Below are 24,099 nucleotides of genomic sequence, written 5' to 3' on the forward strand. Positions count from 1 at the left end.
TTTAGGGTTTACTTTGAACATGTTGCTTGATCTCTCTGGGCCTTTGTTTTCTTCTCCGGAAAACGGGGATGATATTTTCTTTCTTGGAGGGCAGGTGTACAGATCTGGGCTCACGGGTGTAAGGTATACATAAGCCAGATGCACCCTCCCCAATTCAGATCGCCCTCATCCTGCTTCACCGTTTTATATTCCCTAGCGCTTAGCATCTTTAATATGCTATTTGATCAAATTATTTGTTGAGGGGATTGCTCGAGTTCCAGGAAGGCAGAGATCCTTATTCGTTTTGGTTAGATTTCCTGAGTGCAAGAGCAGTGCCTGGCACGTGGTAGGTGCTTGATAGCTGTTGGGTGACGAAATCGGCCCTTAGCCCTCTCCCCTTTCTCTGTTCTGTTCATAGTTCAGTTCAGTGAGATTCATTCTGGGTCTGGTTCTGTAATTCTGTATTTTGTTTTCTTCTTTTTTCTTCTTCTGGAGCTTCAGTTCATTAGATTATGTCCATTAAACATTAAATATTGTATTATTACACTTGCTTCCCTGCACTGCTGAATACATGGGTTGTACAGATGAATATTCTGGAGACTGAATTTGTTAATAATTCTTCTACATTTTGTTTGAAAAGTATGGCTTTCTAGTATAAGCCATTAGTCACCAAAGAGCTTCCTAAGATTGCTTAAACACACTGAGTTGTTTTTTTTTTTTCCTTAAGTCATTAACTGGTATAAAAATAACTGGAGGGAAAAATCCCTGACCACTTCCTAACACCTCTGACTTCTTTACAGTAGCTGGTTAATTAAAGAGTTACTGTTAAAATGGGCTCTGACTATTTTTAAAAGTAGCAGCCAGGGTTTGGAAGAAACCTCTTTGAGTTTGGAGATGCAAACCAGATCCAAGTGTGCATTCTGTCTGTGCATATTTTCAATCTGATGAAAAGCAGGAAGTGGGAGAATCTGACAAGCCTGAGTTGGCTGAACTAGACTGATTTTGTTTCTTGAGTACATTTTGGTGTCAAAATTTAGGCACAAGACATTAATAGAGTAAGGACAAAAGCCAACTGATCATCTTAATAGATGGAAAAAAGCATTTGACAAAACCCAACACCCTTTTGTGATGACAACAATAACAACAACACTCAACAAACCAGCGTAGAAAGAATCTTCTTCAGCTTGATAAAGGACATCTACAAAAAGCCCATAGCTAAATAATACTTGATGGTGAAAGATTGGATGTTTTTCCTTAAGATCAAGAACAAGACAAAAATGTCTGCCACTGCCACTTAGATTGACCATTGTGCTGGAGGTTCTGGCCAGGGCAAGAAGGCAAGACAAAGACGTAAAAGGTATCAAACTGGAAAAGAAAGAATAAAACTAGCTCTGTTTGCAGATGACATGATCTTGTATATAGGAAATCCTAAGGAATACACACACACATACACACACACACACACACACACACACCATGCTTTTGAAACTGAAAAGACGAGTTCCGTAAGATTGTATGATGCAAGATCAACGTACACGTACTATTGGTGTTTCTATACAGTAACAATCTGAAAATGAAATTAAGCCAACAATTCCATTTACAATACCATCAAAAAGAATAAAATACTTGGGAATAAACTTAACAAGAAATGTGTAAGATTGTGACTGAAAAGCACAAAATAGCATTGAAAGAAATTAAAATGGACTGAAATAAATGGAAAGACATCTTTTGTCCATGGATTGGAAGATCTAATATTAAGATAACAATATTCTCCAAGTTGATCTCTAGATTCAGTGCAATTCCTATCAAAATCCCAGCTAGATTTTTTTGCAGAAAATGGCAGGCTAATCCTAAAATTCATATTTCATGATGCAAATGCCAGGGACCCAAGAGAGCTAGCACAATTTTTTTAAAACAAGGACAAAGTTGGAGGACTCACATTTACAATTTCAAAACCTACTGCAAAACTACAGTGATCAAGACAGAGTGGTATTGGCATAAGGTAGACAGATAACTCAATGGAATAGAACTGAAAATCCAGAAATAAACCCTTATATTTATGATCATCTGATTTTTGACAAGGATGCTAAGACAGTCCAATGGAGAAAGAATAAACTTTTTATTTAACAAATGGTGCTAAGACAGTTGAATAACTACACAAATATGAAGTTGGACTCCTACCTTACACCATGCTTGAAAACTAACTCAGAATGGAACATAGACCCAAATATAAGAGCTAAAGCCATAAACATCTTAGATGAAAACATAGGAATAAATCTTTATGACTTCGAGTTAGACAGTGGTTTCTTAGATAGGATACCAAAAGCACAAGCAATAGCAAGAGAAAAATAAGTGGGACTTTATCAAAATAAGAAACTTCTGTGCTTCAATAGTCATCATCAAGAAAGTGAAAACCAGGGACACCTGAGTGGCTCAGTCAGTTAAGCATCTAACTCTTGATTTTGGCTCAGGTCATGGTCCCAGGGTTGTGAGATCAAGCCCTGCATCAGGCTTTGTGTTGGCATGGAGCCTGCTTAAGATTCTCCCTCTTCCTCTCTCTCTCTCTCTGCCCCCCTCCAGTAAAAATAAATAAATAATTAGTTAATTAATTAAAATCCCAAAGGCCTATGTTAAAAAAAAGAAGAACAGACTTGGAAGTGTTCATACAATTAAAAAAAAAAAAAAACTAAAGACCACCCACAGAATATTTTTACAAATCCTATTTCTGATAAAGGACTTGTATTCAGAAATATATATAAAGAATACTTATAATGCAACAATAAAAAGATAAATAACAGTTTAAAAACAGACTAAGAGTTTGAACAGACTTTTCTCCAACGAGGATATATAATAAGCACATAGAAAGATGCTCAATATCATTAGCTATTAAGGAAGTACAAATCAAAATCACAATAAGATGCCACTCCATACCCACTAGGATGGAAACAACGGAAAGATACTAAAAAGTGTGGCAAGGATGTAGAGAAAATAAAACACTCATTCATTAATGGTGGGAATGTAAAATGGTACAGCTATTTCTGAAAAACAGTTTGACAGTTCCTCAAAATGTTAAACATAAAGTTACCATATGACCTAGCAATTCTACTCCTGGGTATATAGCCAAGAGAACTGAAAACCTGTGTTCACACAAAAATAATTGTATAGAAATATTTAGAGCGGTAGTATTCACAAAAGTAAAAATAGTGGACACAATCCAAATGGCCACCTGATTGGATGGTTGGACAAAATGTAACTTAACCATACTCTGGAATATCATAATGCAATAAAAGGGAAGGAAGGATTGTCACATGCTACAATATGGATTAATCTTGAAAACATCCTACTGTGTAAAAGAAGCCAGTTTCAAAAAACTGTGTATTGCATGATGCCATACATATGGAATTTAGAACAGGTAAAGCCACAGAGACAGAAAATAGATTAGTGGTTGTCAGGGCCTGGGGGGAAGGGGGATGTAGAAAGTCACTGCTAAGGTGCCCTGGGTTTCTTTTGGGGTGACTAAAACGTTCTAGCATTAAATAGTGATGATGGTTTCACAACTCTGTGAATACACTAAAAGCCAGTGATTTGTACACTTTAAAATGGTACCTTGGTGATACGGGACTTCTATCTTAACAAAGCTGTTGTCGAAAAAATTAGGCCCATGTAGGGATTAGGATTCTGGGCCCTCTCAAGGCCTGGATAAGATGCTATTGAAACTAATGAAGATCTGAGTACCACGTACAACAACTCATTTTCTAAAGATTTTCCTCCGTGATTTCTTTTTCTTCTCTTTTTTATTGGTAGAAGCTAGAAATGCTTTTGTGCTGCTGACATCAACCTTTTTACTGCTTCATCATTTTTGTAGCCGTGGAAAAGGGAACAGATGGTAACCTTAAAAGAGAAATGTTCAACTTTGGGGAGAGATTTTATCTTTGGCTGCTACCTTTTGAAATAATTCACATGCATGATCCTCTTGTACTGTATATTTAAAAAAAAAAAAAAACAACCAATGTAGGAAAGATTTGGGTTTCTGATTAGAATTTCAAACCTGTGGGGATATTTAGTAGAGGTGACAATGTCTTTCCCATGAGATCTTGGGGCCAGATTTGTTTGGTGGGAAAAACATATTCTTGCTCTTCTTCTTAAAGAAAATCTCACCTGCGGTTCTCTTTAAAACTTCTACCATTTCCCAAGCTTCTAGGACGCTTTTATGAAAATGGTATGTTGTCAGTATTTGTTAAATCCACTGGTAATATTTCTGGTCAGCATATGTATTACGTCTAATTAATTACTATTATAGTTAAGAAAATTGCAGTCATGGTCCATATCCAGTGCTCTACTAAGTGTAAAAGATATTTTGACATTGCTCTTAGGATACTGATTTAGAAGAATAGGTTGGAGTCCATGTTCGAACATTCTCATGAGGCTTACCTAGTGGCCTCTGACCTTTCGTGATGTTTCCACGTGTGCAGCACCACACCTTCCAAGAAGACAGGCGTGCTGTGGGGCGCCACTTTAGGTGATCTTGCCAACAGGCGGTTACCAAGGAATGCATTTATGGCTTGGGATCCAAGGGCTGATGACTGGCAGCCAGGTGAAAAATGGTTTCTTTTGCCTTCCTTCTCACCTACCACCTTTCCTGCTTGCAGGAAGATCTGCCTGCACTGCAAGTGCCCTCAGGAGGAGCACATGGTGACAGTGATGCCCCTAGAGATGGAGAAGACTGTCAGCAAACTCATGTTTGACTTCCAGAGGAACTCCACGTCAGACGACGACTCAGGCTGTGCCTTGGAGGAGTACGCCTGGATCCCGCCGGGGCTGAAGCCTGAACAGGTACCATTCTTGATGGGGAGGGCAGTTGTGGTTTGGGCTGTTTATCTTTGTCATGCCCATCCTTCCTCATTCCAGTTCAGAAGGAAGAGTTCACTTTGCTGATTCAGAGAAGTGGTTGGGGTTGCATGGGTTGACAATGTCTGGGGCACCAGTGGGCGCTGAGGAAGAGAAATGAAAATGAGTCCTACTTGGGCCATTGCTAATTCATTCTGGATTGTCATTATTAACTGTCAACAGAAGATTGACTAGAAACTTCTCAGAAACGTTGGCTTTGAAACATTAGAAAGGGAAATTTGATTTTTGAAGGGGGGAAGGGAGTTCTACATTGGCCATGAATCTTTAAGATTCTTTGTTAAAGGAGAGTGAGGACATAAGGATTTGCCTTATTCCTCCCAGTGATATATGCTGTGTTTAAATACTAAGTTTGGCCTTGCTTTACAAAGAAAGACATTGGCATTTCCTTAAATATTTGAACTACCTACAGGCTGCAAATATTATTGGCTCGATCAGATGAACTCGGTTTCTTTCTGTTTCACTGCATTTTTCTCAGTGATAGCCTCCGCTTTGCATTTCTGTACTTGGAGTTTTCTCCTCCACCATCCTCATGTTGGATTAGAAGCCCCTTCCTTAAGCTAGACACTCTCATCATCTTTGAGCGCTACACCCGTAGTTTTGCCCCTCTGACACAGAAAATGGCTGTCTCTAGTGATCTTCCCTATGTCTGACAGAATGTTTGGAAGCTTAAAATACCCTGAAATTTTAAAGTCAGGGACTTTTGGTGTGATAATGCTGCTAGAAAAAGTTCTTTATGATTAGGGAAGACCCAAGAATTTGCAAACAACTCAAGAGTGGACCCCTAATAACATCTCTTTGATTAGCCTTTTCTCATTTTCTTTTTCCAATATTTGAGGTCGCAAATTGGCACCTGAAATCAAGCACACAGGTAGGATTTGTTTAGCCAGCAAAGTATTATTTAAAATTTTGAATTAGTTACTAATCCTTAAATATTAGGAGTTTTTATGTAAAAGTTCATATTTATGTCTTGAAGAAGACCTTCCTAAGCCCTGCAGGCACTTCATTTTTGTGATCTCTGTTCTCATTCTTATGAGGAAGAAAATGTTTTAGAACAGAAACATTCACAGAAAATAATCTCTATGAGGATTTGAGATATCAGCAGGAAGAAATAAGAACATTTTCTCTCGGTTTGCAGGTTAAGGTTATATCTTTATTTCCTTCTGTTTCGGTGAAGATTGTATTATTAAAGAGTAAGCTTCAGAAGAATGAGAGCATTTGATTGAGTTTGTCTGAACACTCAAATGAGGTGGTGAGTGATTGAATATCTTTGTTTGACATCACCATTCTCCTGCCAGTGTTTGAGTGGGGAGTTTTCACACCTAGATACATCTGTGAGCTTGTTTCATTTTCTTGCTAACCTCATTTGCAGCAGCTTCTAGGAGACCCATCTTTCTTTTGTTCACCTCACTTTCTGCTAAATTGGGCCCTGAAATTCTGAAGCTAAGCTATTTGGGGTTCCTGCTTAGGTAGACTCTTCTCTAAGATCATGAAACATCATTCTATGATTTTCAGACGCAGAGAAAATTTTTGGTTGGCCCAAGAGAACAGACAGTTGCAGAAGTTGGGGTCTTGGTTCAATTCACCAATTCCAAAAGTGAGTGCTGATAGTATTTTTAAAGGCTACTTGACTCACCCAAAATGAATGTTTTGGGAAATATAAAACAATTTTCTTTGATTTGTTTTGACAGAAAACAATTAATGCTATTAAACAAGTGGCTTGAATTATGTCCAATGAACGGATATTCCCATCTCTCATAATTCTGCTATTCCTTGGGTGGTTTTCTCTATTCCCTGAATTTCTTCAGACTTATGTGACACAGAGGGTTAGGAAGGGCTGTTGTTCTCCAGAGAGACTCTCTCTTCAAGCCATTTGAAGGGCTGTATATTTGCCTAATAAAATGGGAGTCTGCATTTAAAGGTGTCTGAAGGGATCATGTTGCCTGAAAGAAATGAAATTCAAATTTTAAAATTATAAGATCTTTTAAAATCTGTTACTTATGGAACTATTTATATGTTCAAAGATTTTTTTTTTAAAAGCTGTGTGGAATGTTCTAAGATAAGACAGATTTGAGACCCTGAATGCTTTTCACTAAAAATGCTGATGTTTAATATCATGTCTAGTTGTCTCTGATCTAAGAAACTTCATTTTTCTATCAAGAGAAATTACAGTGAAAGTTAAATGCTTTGTGCTACAGGTGACATAGGAAAGGTCAGAGTTGAGAGTCATGTGCTTTCATTTCTGTTAAAAACCTTTCATTTGACTCCCTGATCATGGGGTTGGTAATACACCTTCAGGTGATACTCTTTATTATTCTATTTCTTCTGAGAAATGCCTTCAATTAAGTATAATGCGCACAGAATTCACCTCCCATTTAGGGAGGTGTTTCTGAATAGGGGCATTTAATTTCATAAAAACCTACTAGCTGCAAAACCCGACCTTCTTAAAGTAGAGCGAAAAGTGATAAATATAATAGATGATGCCAGAAAGGAAGAGCATTTATGCCGTGATTTTTAATGACCGGACTGAAAAGTCATCAGTGAGGTTGCTCCGATCCTTCCCCTCTGTTCACCTCAAACAAAGTGTGTCACATCATCCAGAGAGCCCTCCAGTACCTCAGCTGCCCTGACTGACCATCTGTAGTCTTCTTTCAAGCTCCAATTTGCCTTCAAATCAGTTAATAATATGTGCCCTGTCTTCTAGAGATGTTCTAGTGATCAATTTACAGTAGATGATACTTCAGGAAGAATTTGGAGGATACTTAACAAGCCGTAAGAAAGGCAAATGGTGAGCAGGGTTTCAGTACCTGAGCACTATTGGAATTCTGAGCTGGATAATTCTTTGCTGTTGGTGTTGTCCTGTGCAATGTAGGATGATTAGCAGTTTCCTTGGCTTCTACCACTAGATCCCAGTAGCATACACCACCCACTCCCCTGGACCTCGGGGTGACCAAACCTGTCTCCAGGCAGTACCCTGTGAGCCTGGGGGGTGGGTTGGGCACCCCAGTTGAGAACCACTGAATCAAAGTGATGTTAAAACCTAAAGGATCTGTCAGCAAAGTTCTGGCTCAATCAAGACATAAGAGGCTGACTCACATCAGCAGACATTTATTCGAGTGCCTACCGTGTTCTGCGTAGGTCACCCATAATTCCACGAATCTAGGACTATTGTTTTGCAACCTTTATTGTATGCGTGCAGCAAGTATCTTTGTAATAGGAGAACTTTCCATTTTGTTTTAGACAAAAAATGTGATGATGCTGTCAGACTTACCCTGACTTCTGTTTCACTTTATGTATTGTGAACAGTTTTTGGTATCCGTGTATTTAGATCCAGATTATCCTTTGGAATGATTGCCTGGTCCTCATTGGTAGTTTCTTACCTGCAGTGGTCCCACCCACCACTAGGGAGCATTTGGAAATGTATGTTTAGAAGGGGGTAGTTATTGTCAAAATAGCTCCACTAGCATTAAAATGAGTAGAGGCTTGAGATGCTTAACATCCTAAAAATTACCAGATGATTCTGCACAAAGAAAAAGCCACCCCTCCCGGATGCCAGGAGTACCACCATTGAGCACCCCTGAGCTGAAGGTTTATTTTTGACCGTGTGCCTTGTTGGCAGCTTTCCTTTCTATTAAATAAGGGGACAGTGGCCATCCATCTTATACAACAGTTTTTAGAGGTGGCGTGGTCTCATGTAAACCTTTCTAAGGCTTTTGATTTATTGTGACAAACTGCTGTCCAGAAAGGTAAGTCCTCTGGGTGGATCATCTTCACTGGGTGCTTATGGATGTGTTTTTTCTATTAATTCTGCTCATCGCTCCATGCAAACCTGAAGAGACCATCAGATTGCATCTCCTGAGTGAATTCCTTTCCATCAATGTTTTGGATACTGTGAGTATCTATAGAGAGTTCTCGAATACGAATGCCCCAATCCTTGGTTTCCAAACATTAGTAAAACTACCTTGACCTTAACTGTGGTTTTGCCCCTCAAGAGTGGCAGTTCAGTTATTTTTCTGGAACTTGCACAGCAACCCCTCACAGGAAGGATGAAGATATCAGGAGCAATTGTCCAGTGTTTGGCTTTCCTAGTATTCTGCCATGTGTGGCAAAGCAGGCCATCCAGTACTACCTAGAGGATGGGGCAAATTAGTTGGCTTTGAGCCCTGTGAAAGTCTAGAACTATCTCTCTTGGAGGTACGTAAAATTCTTTGTTTGGCTTTTAATTCAGTGACGGTTGCTCATCCGGCAGGTATCAGATTAAATGTGTTTCCTCAAGGAGCTCCTGTGACCACCTCCTACTCCCAGTACAAGATTAGGTCCCTGCTTACATGCATTGTAGCAATCCCTGCTACTTCCCTTATTAACACTTTTCAAACATAATTGGATACTTCTGGTATAATTATCTGTTGGATATTTACCTCCTCCACTTTGCTCTAAGATCCAAAAGGGCAGGCATTTTGTCTGGTTTGTTCTTCAGGAGTCCCCCAGCCTCTCACACAGAGCCTGACCCATGGCAGCCACCCAACTAATAGTTGTTAAGAGACCGGCAGAGGACTGAGGTCCTCTGCAGAACCCGAAAGGCTCCGGATTGCATCACATGGAAAGAGAAAAGTCTTCAAAATGTTTTTTTCTACATAAAGGATGATTCCGTATCAATTTTCCCTGCTCCTTGTGCTTCTCTCAAAGGCATGTGTTCTAAGCAGATTCCCCTAACCATCTCGATTGCTTCCGGGTTTTCTCTGCCGACAAGGGCCAGGAGACAGGTGACATCTCATGAGGACCGTGCTCTAGCCCACACCTTCCACAGCGCTGCTGGCTCCAGGACTGGGAGCTGGAGCCAGGTGGTAGGAGCCAAGGGCCTGGCAGGGAATCATTTGTGTCCCCATCCAAATGCCCGGAGCCCTTTGGGATCCACAGGGTGAGGAGGAAGCAGCATGGTCGGGGGGGGGGGTGGGATGGGGAGGAACCTTGTCTCTGGAGTCAGGCAGATCTGGCCACTGCTCCATCCCTTCCTGACCTCAGCAAAGATGTTCAGCTTCCAAGAGCCTCGGTTTTCTCATCATGATGGTGATGATGATGATGATGATGATGACGACGAAGATGACAGTGGAGAAAATTATGAACACTTGTTACAATTTTTCACTTTGCTTGCATTCTTCCTCTTCCATTCTCAAAACAAACCTTATTTGGAAATTATTATTCCTGTCTCTGTTTCGGAGGTAAATAAAGCAAGGCTCAGAGAAATTCAGAAAACATGCCCACGGTCACGCAGCTGATGGACAGATTCAGTCTCAGCCACCCTGACCTGGGAGCTGATCATCTCAGAGCTGTAGGCCACAGGAGCTGCTCTGGGCCCCGAATGGGGGAGTGTGTGCACACAGAAGGTGCTCCATAAAGTGGTTGTCACCTCCCTGCCCTCCCTGTGAAGTTGCAGTGACACAGATGACCATTGTCCCCAGCAGGCAGGAAGAGGGTGAAGGGAACTTTGGGGGCTGACCAGGACAGAGGAGGGTTAGGTCGGGGTGGAGGAGGTGAGCGAAGCATGGGCCAGTGGGAGACCTGGATTTCTTCTCGGCCTTCTCCAAGGCTTTCAGTAAAATCATTTTGAATTCTGCCTATCCAGAGGCCTTTCTGTTCCCCAGGCTGTCTGCTGTGTGAGTGTTGTAAAGGTGCCACATCTTTCTAATGCACTTCTGGTTCCACTGAGCCAGAGCAACTTGGATGAGGGCCCACACAGAGCCACCTGACCGAATTCTCTCATGCCCCAAGCAGGTTTCTGGGCCATCTGCTGAACAAATGAGCTTTGCCACCCACCTCCCTCAGTGCCTGAGGGCTCCTGCCACCAGGAGGTCACCAGGCCTGGGAGCAGTGAGTCCCTGGGGCATTTTCTGCAGGCAGCTCAGAGTGCAAAGAGAGCCTTCCCACAACGAAGAATATTCTACAAACCTCCCCCACCCCCCCAGAGAACAGTGGGTCAGCAGAAGGCCTCACTCCTGGCTCTAGCCTCTCTGCCACTTAAGGCCTCTAATGGGTGGGCTTCTTGGCAGTGTTCCCGGGCTTGTGTCCCCCTGAGAGTGTACGGAGTGAATCAGAGAGAATGCTGGAGACTTTTGTGAAGAGGGAATAGCAATGGGGCTTTTTCATGCATTCATTCACTCATTCAACAGACACTCCTGTGTATCTACTATGCTTCAGGCACTATTCTAGGCCCTGAGGCTAAAACAGTAAACAAGATGATTAAGGTTTCTGCTAGATTGTGAGGGGGTGGGTGTTGGAGACATAAATTAGAAAACAATAGATGTTCAAGATAATTCAAGATGGTGATAGATGAAAAAAGAACAATAATGTCAATAATGGTGATAGAAACATTTAGTGAACTGTTCCAGTGTCACGCACGATCCTGGGCGCTTTACAAGTGGTGTCCCATTTAATCCACGCCGCAAAGAAAATACAGCAGCTTCTGTGACAATGGAGGTGGGCCGGAGTGTTGGAGGGACCGGCTAATCTAGGCTGGTTGGTCAGAGACGGCCTCTCTGGGGGGGTGAAATTTGAAGTGCTGCTGAAGGACATGAAGAAGCCAGCCATGCAAAGATCTGGCTTGTTGCAGGTATTACAGGACCCATTTGCGTGAAGCTCAGAAGTGAAACGAAATCAGTATCAACTTTGCTTTTGCATGAAGAATTTGGGCAGGGGGTGGTGAATGGTCTGGGGAGAGATGAATGGAGCCCATGCAGCGTCCAGCTCTGGCCAAGGCATCCATGGATGTGAAGGCTGGGAAACCCCACTGTCTTGGTTGCCCCTGGGAAATCGAAGGAGCCTTCACACCCATCACCTCGATGCTTCTGCCTGCAGGTGAGGATAGGGCAACAGAGAGCCCCCATACCGGTACTCCCTGTAGGCTTCTGTCTGTGCATTTTGTCAGATGCCCTACCTTCTCAAATGTGAGCCTGTCAGAGGGAGTCACACGTTGCCTTGTTCACCGAGTGTGCTTGGTACCTAAAATAATGCCTGATACATATTACCCATCTGATAAACAGATGTTACCTGAATAAGCAGTCACATTTCAGCCTTGTACAAGATGCCTCCCTCTTTCCGTGAATCCCTTGCCACTCAGAGAGGGTCAGAAACTCAACCAGGTTGCCACAGGTAGGAAGGGGCGGAGCCACGGCTCACCCCGGCTGTCTTTGCGACTCCCCTGCTAGTTTGGGCTCTTCGTCCTCCACCCCTCTTTCTTCTGCCGCGATCCACCCAGGATATCAGAGCCAAGGACGCCGACGTGGCTTGTGTTGGAAGAGCAGGCGGCGTGTGTCACACAAGGAAGTTTCCCCTAATCTCAGGTTGACCCTGGTGACTAAGGGATTCCTCTTTTCTCCGCCTCCTGTTTCCCCATCACTGCGGGAAGCAGGAAACTTCAAAGGCTGATTTTCCCCCATCAACAATCCCTGTTTGTCTCTGGGTCTCCTCCCTGTCTCATCCTGGCTGACAGCCCACAGGGTGAGAAGCACATCGCCTCTTCCTCCTGCACTGGCCCTCAGGCTCCCATATCATGGACCTGGGCACTCGACTGCGATGCTCATTCACTCAGCAGATATTAGGGGGTGCCAACTCTGTGCTGGGCACTGAGGGACAGCCGTGAGCAAACAAGTCTCCCTGCCCTGCTAGAGCCGACATCCTAGCAGAGGCTACAGACAAATTAGCAGTTTGAGCATGGCCAGGTGACAATAAAACTTCATTTACAAAAATAGTCAGTGGGCCTGATTTGACCCAAAGGCCCACTGTTTGCTGGTCCTCGATTTAGAAAAGCTACTTTAGATGGCGTGACCAGGGAGAGCCTCTCCGAGGAGATGACATTTGAGCTGGGTTGTTCCATAGAATGATGGTTAGATTACCCACATTTTGTCAGCCTAGTCCAGTGGTTTTCAAAGTATGGGTCCCCTACCAGCAGCATGAGTACCCCCCGGGAGAACTTATTGAAAAATGCAGATTCCCAGGGCACCTGGGTGGCTCAGTCGTTAAGCGTCTGCCTTCGGCTCAGGTCATGATCCCAGGGTCCTGGGATCGAGCCCTGCATCGGGCTCCCCGCTCAGCAGGAAGCCTGCTTCTCCCTCTCCCACTGCCCCTGCTTGTGTTCCCTCTCTCGCCGTGTCTCTCTCTGTCAAATAAATAAATAAAGTCTTTAAAAAATGCAGATTCCCAGGCTCTGTCCCAGACCTACTGAACCAGAACTCTGAAGGTAGGCCCAACATTCTTTTTGGACAGGGACTTTAGGGGTTTCTGATCCGTGCCACAGTTTGAGAACTGCTGCTCTCGGGTAATGGAGAAACTAATGTTCGAAATACATGGAGCCAAATCTTGGCTCTACCAGTTATTAGCTGTGTGACCCGGGGTACCCTGAGCTTCACTCATTTTGTCTGTAAAATGAAGAGGCACTTGCCCAGGTCTGAAGTAGCTGTGAAGACCTGCTGAATTTCTCTCTAAGGAGCCTGGGAGATGCTGACCCATAGGTGGTCCACATCAAATGGTAGCTGCTGTCATCACCATGGTCATTTTCTGGGTCTCCAAGACACTGGAGCAGAGTTGGATAATGACAGGGGGTGAGCCCCAGAAGCTGCCCCCTTCCTTCTCCAGCATCTTGCCCCTGACTGACATCTCTTGAATATGGCCTGGGTACGAGGTTGTGTGTTAAAGGAGAATTCAGGATGCTTTCAAAATCCTTTCTTTCTTTTTTTTTTTTTTTTAAGATTTTATTTATTTATTTGACAGAGAGAGACACAGCGAGAGAGGGAACACAAGCAAGGGGAGTGGGAGAGGGAGAAGCAGGCTTCTCGCTGAGCAGGGAGCCCGGTGTGGGGCTCGGTCCCAGGACCCTGGGATCATGACCTGAGCCGAAGGCAGGCGCTTAACGACTGAGCCACCCAGGCACCCCCTTTCAAAATCCTTTCACTGGTTCTGTTCCTCGGCCCTCTCCTTGGCCTGTTAACTCAGAAAATGCTCTGGTCCCTGTTACTGTAGAAGCATGAGTTTTACAGCTGTGACTCACCCCTGGGCTGGGTCCACAGTGCCAGCAGCCAGCTTTGCCATTCACTTTCGGGCTGTAGACAGTTTGTTCTTTTGAATGTGAGAAGCTATTTATACCGAGAGGGACAGAAGCTTGCAGATCTGGGGGAAGGGAGAGAAGAATGACAAAGTGCTTCATCTCTCTAGGCCTGCTGGGTGGTTCTGGTTCTTAAGAAGGGAACATACAATCAAATCATCCCTCTAAAAACGCCACAAACACCATCATTAGACTCACCAGCCGTTTGCACTACCATCTTCATTTCATTATTCCATCAGTACATGCTGAGCTCAGGATGGAATTTCATGGCTGCAGTGAGACACATGGCTCCCCAACTGGATTGGATTAAATTTCTTCTAAGCGGCCTCTGCTGTGTTCACCTTCCCTGTCACTCATCCCAGGGATTTTGGTGCCGTGTGAGAGGTGAGTGGGGAAGGGAGGTAGAAGGAGGCCCCAAAGCGATCTCCCGCACAGTTCTCAGCAAACCAGTCATATCAACGATGGATGCCGTGTTGATCTTGGCTCCAGAAATGCACTGACATCATCACGTGGCAGTGGGAAATGTGCCTGTGTGCACTCTTCAATAAAACTGCCTGTTAATGACCTTGTTTTCAACAGAGCTGTCAGAGATGAGACTAGAAGCTGGGTCCAGGCTTCCGGGCCTCTGCCGGATCACATCAGCAGCCCTGTGGCCAGGTTCCACAAGCAGGGCCTTGTCGAGGCTTGTGTGCAGAGTGGGACGCCTGGAGAAACCAAGACTCATCTGCGAACACCAGAAAGGAGAGCTGCCATGGGGGTTTCTAGCTTTCAAGATGGATGGCCCCCGTCTTTATAGTAAATGTTTTCTGGGATCCTCAGGATGGCTAGTGCGACTCAGGACTTGGACTTCCTGCCTGAGTGCACAGCTGCCGCCCTTTCTGTGGACTGAGCAGCCTACACTGAGCTCCTGTGACAGTTGATTTACTATCAGGATAATCTCTGCCTTCTGACTCATGAGATATTTTGAGTAGTTTCATGAGATGGTTGGATGAATCTACTATCAAGTCAATTAATAACTGATCTTCTCCACCTATCCATCTGTTTCTCTGTACATTCATTCATTCACTTTGCACTCAGCCATTTATTCGTTTGACCGATATTTATTAAGTCATCATTACCTGCAAGCCCTTAGTCCAGGTGTGATTCCTGTGTGGCTGTTTTCCAAGTCCAGTGTAAAACGGGCACTTCCCAGCCCCTGTCTTGAGGTTTTGCTTTGTGTGACACAGACTCATTCACAGGCAGATGGAGACAACCCTCTCTGTGGAAGACCCACAGAGACTTCAGGCTCTGTGCTGCTCTCCCATGGCTTCTGTCTTTGAAGTACCTATTCTTCTCAGCTCATAGTGTTCCAGAGCATGAGCTTGGACACTCACTAGCTCTGTGTTCAAACCCTAGCTGTGTTGCTCCCAAACATTGACCAAGTTCATCCGCCTTCATGAGCTTTCCGTTCATCATTTGAAAAATGAGAATTTCATTAACTATAGCATGATTGTAAGGATTAAGTGAGACAATACCTTAAACATGGGGCTTTCTTTTAAATAGTGAAAAATCAGAAATAAACCCCATGTCCATCAATGGATGGATGGATAAACAAAGTGTGTTGTATCCATAGAGTAGAATACTATTCTGCAATAAAAAGGGATGGACTCTTGAGATGTGCAACAGCATGAAGGAGTCGAAAAATCATTCTGAGTGAAAGAAGTCAGACCAAAAAATTACATACTGTATGATTCCATTTATATAAAACTCTAGAAAATGTAATCTATAGTGACAGCAAGCAGATCAGTGGTTACTTGGGGAAAGGAGGGGTGGGGAGAGTGGGAAGGAGGAATGGCAAAAGGGAAGAGGAGACTTTTGAGGATAATAGGGGTTTTTTCCCTCTGTCTTGATTAAGCTGATGGTTTTGTGGCTATATATATATATATATATAGTCAAAATTTATCAAGTTGTATACTTTGAATATGTGCAGTTTATTGTATTTCAATTACCTCAGTCTAGTGACTGATGAATGAACTTGCTCTTTAACAGAAAGGAAGGAAGGCATCTTCTCATACCAATGGTGGGTTCTTCCTAGGGTTCTGTGGTTGCCTCAGGAATTAACGGAGCCTTCTGGCCAAGTGCTGTCAGAAGGAATTTGCTTGATATTAATTATGCACAATAAAAAGGAGATTGGGGACAGAACTCATCAACATCCAGATGGATGGCACTGAAAAATCAGTTCCACAGACTGGCTCATTTCATCATCTCTGTAAATTCTCTAGGACAGTGCTTAATATGTAGTTGGCACTCAGTAAATAGTGGTGGTAGTTGTTATTGCTCTGGCTGATTAAAACTCAGTGATCAGATCTTGCTAATTATTCAGGCAGTTTCTGAATCTGAATTTCCTGCACCAAATGGATAAATTCATAAGCTCTCACTTGAGAGGGGATCAGGGCTGCCACATACAGTTGTACAGTTTGTGCACTGCACAAAGTTTCCTAGCCAAGGGGGTGATTGGAGGCTGATAGTCACCTGTGCTCTGATGATTCCCTAAAGGAAGAGTATCTTTTGCTTAGCATAAGGCACCTTGCATCTTACCTTGATGTCATATGCAGGACTTTATCTTAAGAGTTTGGGCACTTTTTCTAATTTGTAGTTGGGAGGGTATCTTGTAATTTCCATAAAGGTACCAAAAAGTCTAGCAGCAACATAGAAGGGACTGTAAACATTAACTAGCCTAGCTTATTGATGACTTTCTTATTTCCCAGCAATCCTGGGGTTTTGGGAAATCTATTGTCTGACCCTTGCCAAAGGATATTAGAGGAAGTGGTATTCCCATCCTAACTGGCGCTGAGTGATTAGTAGCAGAAAGGAGGGAGATTTTTTTTTTTTCCTTCCAGGTTGATGGTCAAGATTGTGAATACTTCATGCCCTTTTCTATTTTCTCCTTCCTCTTTCACATTTAGCAAATCATTGCAAGCATCATAGCCTTGGACAGAGAGGTAGGCAGGGGAAGGAGCTGAAATACCAACCAACCAATTTTGCTAAGCACTTGGCAACTTTTCATGTTTGAGGGAGAGGTTCAGATCAGTGTGGATAAATTTGACATTGAGCTTGTGCAGGATTCTGAAGCATCTATCTTCTCCTGGACCCCATTGCTATGTGGGTAATCAAGAATCCATCTGGATGATGAATATTACATAAGAAACAGCTCTGCTGAAATAAGGTCTGTGGGTGGTCTTTCCCAAGCATAGGGATTAAAAGCCATAACTGTGGTATCAGACACACCAGGGACCCGATCCACGTCTGCCACTCTGTCTATATTTATGACTGGAGCAAGTTATTTTACCTTGGTGAAGTCATTTTTCCTCATTTATAAAATGAGGTTGTAATGGTTCCTGCCTTATAGGGCAACTATTACAGTACCTGGCATTTCAAGAGGCATTAGATAGAATTACCGATTGGAAAGTCCAGTTGGTGTGAAAACACTTTTCTTGGAAAGGCCTATCTGTGATAACAAAACTGAGATCTAAGTCTGAAACGGTAGTCCAGAGAATAGGGGGAGAGCAAGGGCAGACACAAGAACTATAGAAATGAGACCACAGAAATTACTGAACCTAAACCATGCATTTGATGCTTAAGAACACAATCTGAGAGAAGGCCTATGATTTGCATGTTGTTACACAGAGCCAGAATTTAAGGAGCAGAGTTTATCTACTTGGCCCCTCTTCCCCCTATAACATCAGGGAAAATACTTCAGGACTGTAGATCAGACAGATAGATAGAAATAGGGGCATTCAAGTCCAGAAAAAGTTATGAATCAGAAAAATCAGTTTCAGACAGTAATATCTCTAAGTGATCTTGACCGAGTTTCTTAGCACCATATAGCTTCTGTTTCTCATTTAGGAAATAAAGACATTAAATCTTTCCTCCCAATATAAAGTAAGAATAAAGAAGGTAATGTTTCCAAGTTATTAGAAAACAGCATCATAGAGTTAGTGAGCAATAATTACTATTGATGTAATACCCTCTATTGCCTTCATAATTTTTTACCTTTTTGATCTTTCAATGGCTGAGAGAGGCATCTTAAAATTCCTCATTGTATTTATGGGTTTGTTTATCCTTGTATTTCTGTTTTTGCTTTATATGTTTTGAGGCTATATTTTGGGTGCCTACAAGTTTATGGTTACGCTATATTTTCCTAGATGTTTCCTCTTATCATTTTGTAGCATCCCTTTTTAGTGTGTTTTGCATTTGATTTATTTTAACATGAAAATCATTTTTATAGCTTTTAAAAAGTTTATGAATGCTGCATTAATAATATTTTCCTGAAACATAAAAAGTGAACCAGTAGCTATTACAAAGTGATCAACATATTGTATCACTAATAATTTTGAAATGACCGAGGATCAGTTAATTGTTAATCAATTGTAGCATCCCTTTTTTATCACTACTAATTATATTGATTTAAATTCTGGTTTGTATAGTGTTAACATTGCACACTAGCTTCATTTTGGTGAATAACTGCAAGACTGTGTTTTCTTATTTCTTTATTTCACCTTTTCTTATGGGTTTGTTTTAAGTAAGCAGCATATGATGGATAATGTGTTTTTCTTTTTAATCCAAACTGATAATCTATCTTTTAATTGATGAATATAATATATTTACATTTGTTATGATAACTTAGGTAATTATTACTACCACTTTTTGTTGTTTATGTTTGCCATCTTTTTTCCTCTACTTTTTTCTATTTTCTTGATTCCTATTTTTTAATAGAAGTTTCATTCATTTTCCTTTACTTTTGGAAAGCTGTGGAATATATTCCTATTTTTGTAGGGGTTGCTCACCATTTCCTAACATCCAACCGTGCTGGATCCCTTGCCACTGTTCATGTACCCTGAGCTCCCTTCATACTCAGGGTGTTCACATGTCATTCACTTTAAACAAGTATCCATGTTTCCGTCCTCTTCCTAATTCTGACAGGGAACTTCTGTGATGTCCTTTTAGTACCATTTCTTAGATTACTCATGAAAGATTTTTCCCTCGCATCTTGAAAAGCCTGCATGTCAGTATGCTTTCCAGCCACCTCGCTTGAGTTCGTATTTGCTCAAGCATAGTAAAACAATTTAAAACCAAAATCACATTAATACTAATGATTTTGAGATCATATCATGTCTATTTTGTATCTTTATTCCCTTTTCTTAACATAGATAAGAACAGATTTGGAAACTCCCCATTTTTATAGGTCTGCTTTCTAAAAAAATATATGAGTAAAATTAAAGTTTTGCTTTTCTTTTTCATCCATTTTCTGCTGATTTCCAAAAAAGTTTTAGAGGAATGTTCAGTAAACTAAAACAAGAGTAAAGATTGTTACAGGCAACAAGGGAAAATGCTGTAATTATGACAGAAGACCAAGACTACAAGGTACTACTACAACTAGACACTGTTGTTGGCTAAGCACGTAACGATATCTACTGTTTTTTGCATGAGATTGTGATGACATGTGGATGAGCATTGTTTTACACTAGACTATTAGGAATGTCAGGATGCTAAAGAGTACCTGCCAGAACTACCTATCTGGGTCTGAGCCTAGTTGATACTGAATTCTCTTTTCTTGCAATTATTGGCTAACACTTTTGATTCTTCTCATGCCACTTCTAGAAAAATAAGGAGACTGTCTTGAGTGAGGAAGAGGTGCTATATAATGGAAATTCTGTGATCTGTGAAATGTTAAGTTAACGCCCTGAGGCTGAAAAGTCAGGAGAAATAACTTGCCCAATTATCAGTGCCGATTTATCTCATGGGTCTTCTCTGTGAACAGCTGAGTTCCCACATCCTCTCATTTGTTATGGATACTGATGACTGGGCCCAGTGTCTCCTCTGGAATCTTTAATTGCCTTATTAAAAAAGAAGGCAAGCTGCTTATAAAAAGACTTAAATGTAAGCATCGATATATTGTCTGACTCATTTTTTTTTCCCCACTGATTTTCACCAGAATTTCAGAGAAGTGTTACTGGAGAAGAACATTTGGTCCCAAAATGTAGTAAAAATTACTCTCAAGTAGTCAAGTTCATAGACAGAAAAGAGAATGATAGTTGTGCGGGGGTGAGAGGGCAGGAATTGGGGAGTTAGTATTTAATAGGTACGGAATTTTAGTTTAGAAAGATGAAAAATTCTGGAGATGGATGGTGGTGATGATTGCCCAACAATGTACTTAATGCCACTTAAAAATGGTTAAGGAGGTACATATATTATATGTATTTTACCACAAAATAAGTACATAAAATAATAATAAACTAATAAAATTAAAAAATGTACTCTCAGGGATTGGAGCAGTCATTTCAAGGACCACATGGTCTTTGTTGGGGATAAACTTGAGCACATTATCTTCTCTTGCATAGACCTCAAAGAAAAAACTTTGTCAAGCCTGAATCAGTTCACATGATCCTTACCACAGAACATTCAAAGCATGCACATTACCAAATAACTCCGTTGATGTCCACCTTTTTTGGAATTCCATTTGGCCCATGTGGTTTTCATGATTAAGCAGCCACTCTAGCCTGTTCATTATTCAAGGCTTTAGCAGGAATCTCAAGCTTGAAGAATGAACTGTGACTGCATTGGCCATTTATTCATCAAATACTTGGGGTAGAGTGTAATCCCGTGACTGGTGTGTGAAGACAGTGTAGTGACATGGAAAGAGAATGAGCTTTGAAATCAGACCTAAATTGGAATCCTGGGTAAGCCCCTTACTCCTGAATAGGTCAAATAGATTAGAATCTAGTTGATCCTCATTATTCACAGAGTATTTGCAAATTCGCCTACTCATCATCAAAATTTGTTTGTAACCCCCAAATCGGTACCCACAGCACTTTTGCAGTTATTCCCAGACATGTGTAGAGGGGTGAGAAAATTGAATCATCCACCACGCACATTGCCAGTTGAGGCTGAACAAGGTAATGCTTCTGCCTTTTTTTTCGGGTCTCATAAAATAAAGAAGCATGCTTTTTGTCGTCTATTTAGCGCTACATGTTTTGCATTTGGTGATTTCACTGTTTAAGTTGCCTCTCAAGCACAGTGCTAAAGTGCTGTCTATGTTTGTGAGGGCAAGAATCCTCTGAGATGTCTCAGGGAGAATATATGTTCAGTAGATAATAATAGATCTTCACTCAGCATGAGTTCTAGTGCTGTCAACCGTGAATTCAATGTTAATAAATCAACTATATATATGTAGTTAAAGCAAGGTCTTGTATTGATCCACTGACAAAAATGTGACCAGAGGCTGGCAGGAACCTAGTCCTATATTTCACCTAGGAGCAATGGTTTACTATTCACTGCTTCGATGTTTGTTGTTAACTTTATAGAATATAACTATCATGAATAACAAGAATTGACTGTCCTTTCTTTTCCAAAAGGTAGTGTATTGCTCACACACCACTCCATTCTTTCTCTGCTATAGTGGGTGTTAGTGCTGTTCACAAATGATGGACTCCTGCTTCCTCCGGGCACATGCAGATTACACATGACCATGTGACTTGCATTAACCAATGAAATATATGCAGAAGTTGCATGCTTCACATCCAGATAAAAGCATTGAATTTCCAGTATTCAGCTCCAGCCTTTGTTTTCTCTGCTCTCATCATCATGGAGGCACATATTAATATAGAGCCTCAATTACCTGGTTCTCTTCCTACTCATATCAGAGATAGAGTGTAAGTGAGAAATAAAACTGGTGTGGATAAGGCTTTCATATACAGAATATATAAAGAACTCCTATAACTCAACAAAAAAATTAAAAAAACACAGTTAAAAAATAGGCAAAGAACTTGCATAGAGACTTTTCCAGAGAAGATCAACAAATGGCCAATAAGGACTTGAAAAGATGCTCAACATCATTATTCATTAGGGAAATGCAAATCAAAACCCCAGTGAGATACCATTTCACACCTACTAGGATGGCTATAATTTTTAAAAATGGGAAATAACAAGTGTGGGTGAGGATGTGAAGAAGTGGGAGCCCTTGTCCATGTATACTGCCGGTGGAAATGGTAAATGCTGAGGGCACTGTGGAAAACAGTTTGAAGTCCTCAAAAAAAATTAAATATATGATCTGACAAATCCACTCCTAGGTATATACCCAAACAACCGAAAGCAGAGATTTGAACAGATATTTGTACACCATACAAGTACACATTGAAGTATTAGTCACAGTAGTCAAAAGGTGAAAACAACTCAAGTTTTATCAATAGATGGTTGGGTCAACAAAACGTGGTATATTCATGCAATGGAATAGTATTCAGCCATAAAAAGGAAGACGTTCTGATAGACGCTACAACACGAATGAACTTTGGGAAAATTATGCTAAGCAAAATAAGCCAGAAAAGAAAAATATTGTATGATTGCCCTTAGATGAAATATCTACACTGGGTAAATTCATAAAGGCAGAAAGTAGATTAGAGGCTATGGAAGGGAGAAATAAGGAATTATTGCTTAATGTAAGGTAGAGAGTTTCTGTTTGATATGATGAAAATGTTTTGGTAAAAGATTGTGGTGGTGGTGGTGGTGGTTGTACGATATTGTGATTATAATTAATGACACTGAATTGTGCACTTTAAAATAAAATAAAATGGGGGCACCTGGGTGGCTCAGTCAGTTAAGTGTCTGACTCTTGATCCTCTGCTCAGGTCTTGATCTCAGGCTCATGAGTTCAAGCCCCGCTTTGGCTCCACACTGGGCAGGGAGCCTACTTAAAAACAACAACAACAAAAAACAAAAATAAAATAAAATAATTAAAATGGCAAATCTTATATAGGCTTTACCACAATAAGAACATTAAAAAATTTTAATTTAAAAAATGACTGTGGTGCAAAGCCAGTGATATTTTCTTGTTGTTTGTTACAGTGGCATCGTCTAGCTCATCCTCACCAAACCTTCCTTCCCATCTGTTTTTCCACAATAGCATAGTGTAGGACATTCAGAGTTTTATGGCCATATCTAACCTTGAACTGCAGTCCAAGGTATAACCTTCGCTGATCTTTTGGCCTCTCAGAGCAGGGAGGACTCAGTTCTTGCCATTATATGCATGATACATTTGAAACTTAATGGAGCAGGGAGTGGAACTCAGGCTGAAGGTAGCCATGGTGGTTAGAAATATTTATTCAGTAATATATATGCAGCCCCTTAGTTCTCATACTTTTCCATGGGTTCACAACCATCATTTAATGGGCAGAAATGAAACTGCCTAAAATGAACTGATTCCAAATAAAGATCACCAACACACACATATATATATATGTATTTTTTTTGAGAGAGAGAAAGAGCATGCGTGAGCAAGAGCATGCACACATAGTATGTGTGGGTGTAGTGGGGAGGGGACTCATCCTCTCCTTGCAGGGCTCATCCCTGAGATCATGACCTGAGCTGAAATCAAGAGCCTGCTGCTTAACTGAGTGAGCTACCCAGGCACCCCAACCAACTTGTAATTTAAAATGGATTTCCAACAGCATCCTGTGATCACCAATCTCCTGTCTATTTAAGGAAGAATTCTTAACTAGAATTATAGCATGTATCCTTATACATCACTTTGGGTAGTTAAAAAGTTGCATTTGTTGTAGGATTTCTCCTGTTGCTGCTTTCTAAATTTTCTTCAAAATGGTTTTACATGACATTGCAAATCTGTCTTTTCTAATAATAGAGGTGGAAAATGGACTAATTATGTGAAGTGTGGAATCAGAAACAATAACTTAATACACAGGAAAGATGCCATACAGGAAACTCCTAAGGAGTCCACCTAGGGAAGAGGTAACCCAAAACTGATATATTTATTGGGACACAATTGCTACATGTCCTTCCAATATAAGTGTCTCCTCCTTTTTTACTAACAAAACCTGATTTTATTCTGAACAGCAGTTGTTTAACTAGGGGTTACATTTCCTAGCTTCTCTTAGAGCTGGGTCTAGACAAAAGGTTACAAATAGAAGTTGGATAGTACTTCTAAGAAATCTCTTTAAATGTTATTGATCCAACTGGGAGATAGGTAATATTCCCCTTGATGTTCTCCATCTTCTTGCCTGGAATGTGAAAATGATGGCTGGAGCTCCAGCAACTATTTTGTGATTTGGAGAACAGATGCCACGAACAGG

At 41.3% G+C, this 24,099-nt stretch overlaps 1 protein-coding gene across 3 annotated transcripts in view; it reads left to right on the top strand.

The window, feature by feature from the left end:
• The window catches only part of PRICKLE2 (prickle planar cell polarity protein 2), a 313,543-nt gene that overhangs the window by 221,449 nt on the left and 67,995 nt on the right, over window positions 1-24,099 (top strand). For all 3 annotated transcript variants that reach the window (XM_036117113.2, XM_036117115.2, XM_036117114.2), the window contains one exon: window positions 4,629-4,812. In XM_036117113.2, the coding sequence (XP_035973006.1) occupies window positions 4,629-4,812 (184 nt within the window). The remainder of the gene's footprint in view (window positions 1-4,628; window positions 4,813-24,099) is intronic.

Source organism: Halichoerus grypus, chromosome 1 (genome assembly GCF_964656455.1).
Source record: "Halichoerus grypus chromosome 1, mHalGry1.hap1.1, whole genome shotgun sequence".
NCBI lineage: Eukaryota > Metazoa > Chordata > Mammalia > Carnivora > Phocidae > Halichoerus > Halichoerus grypus.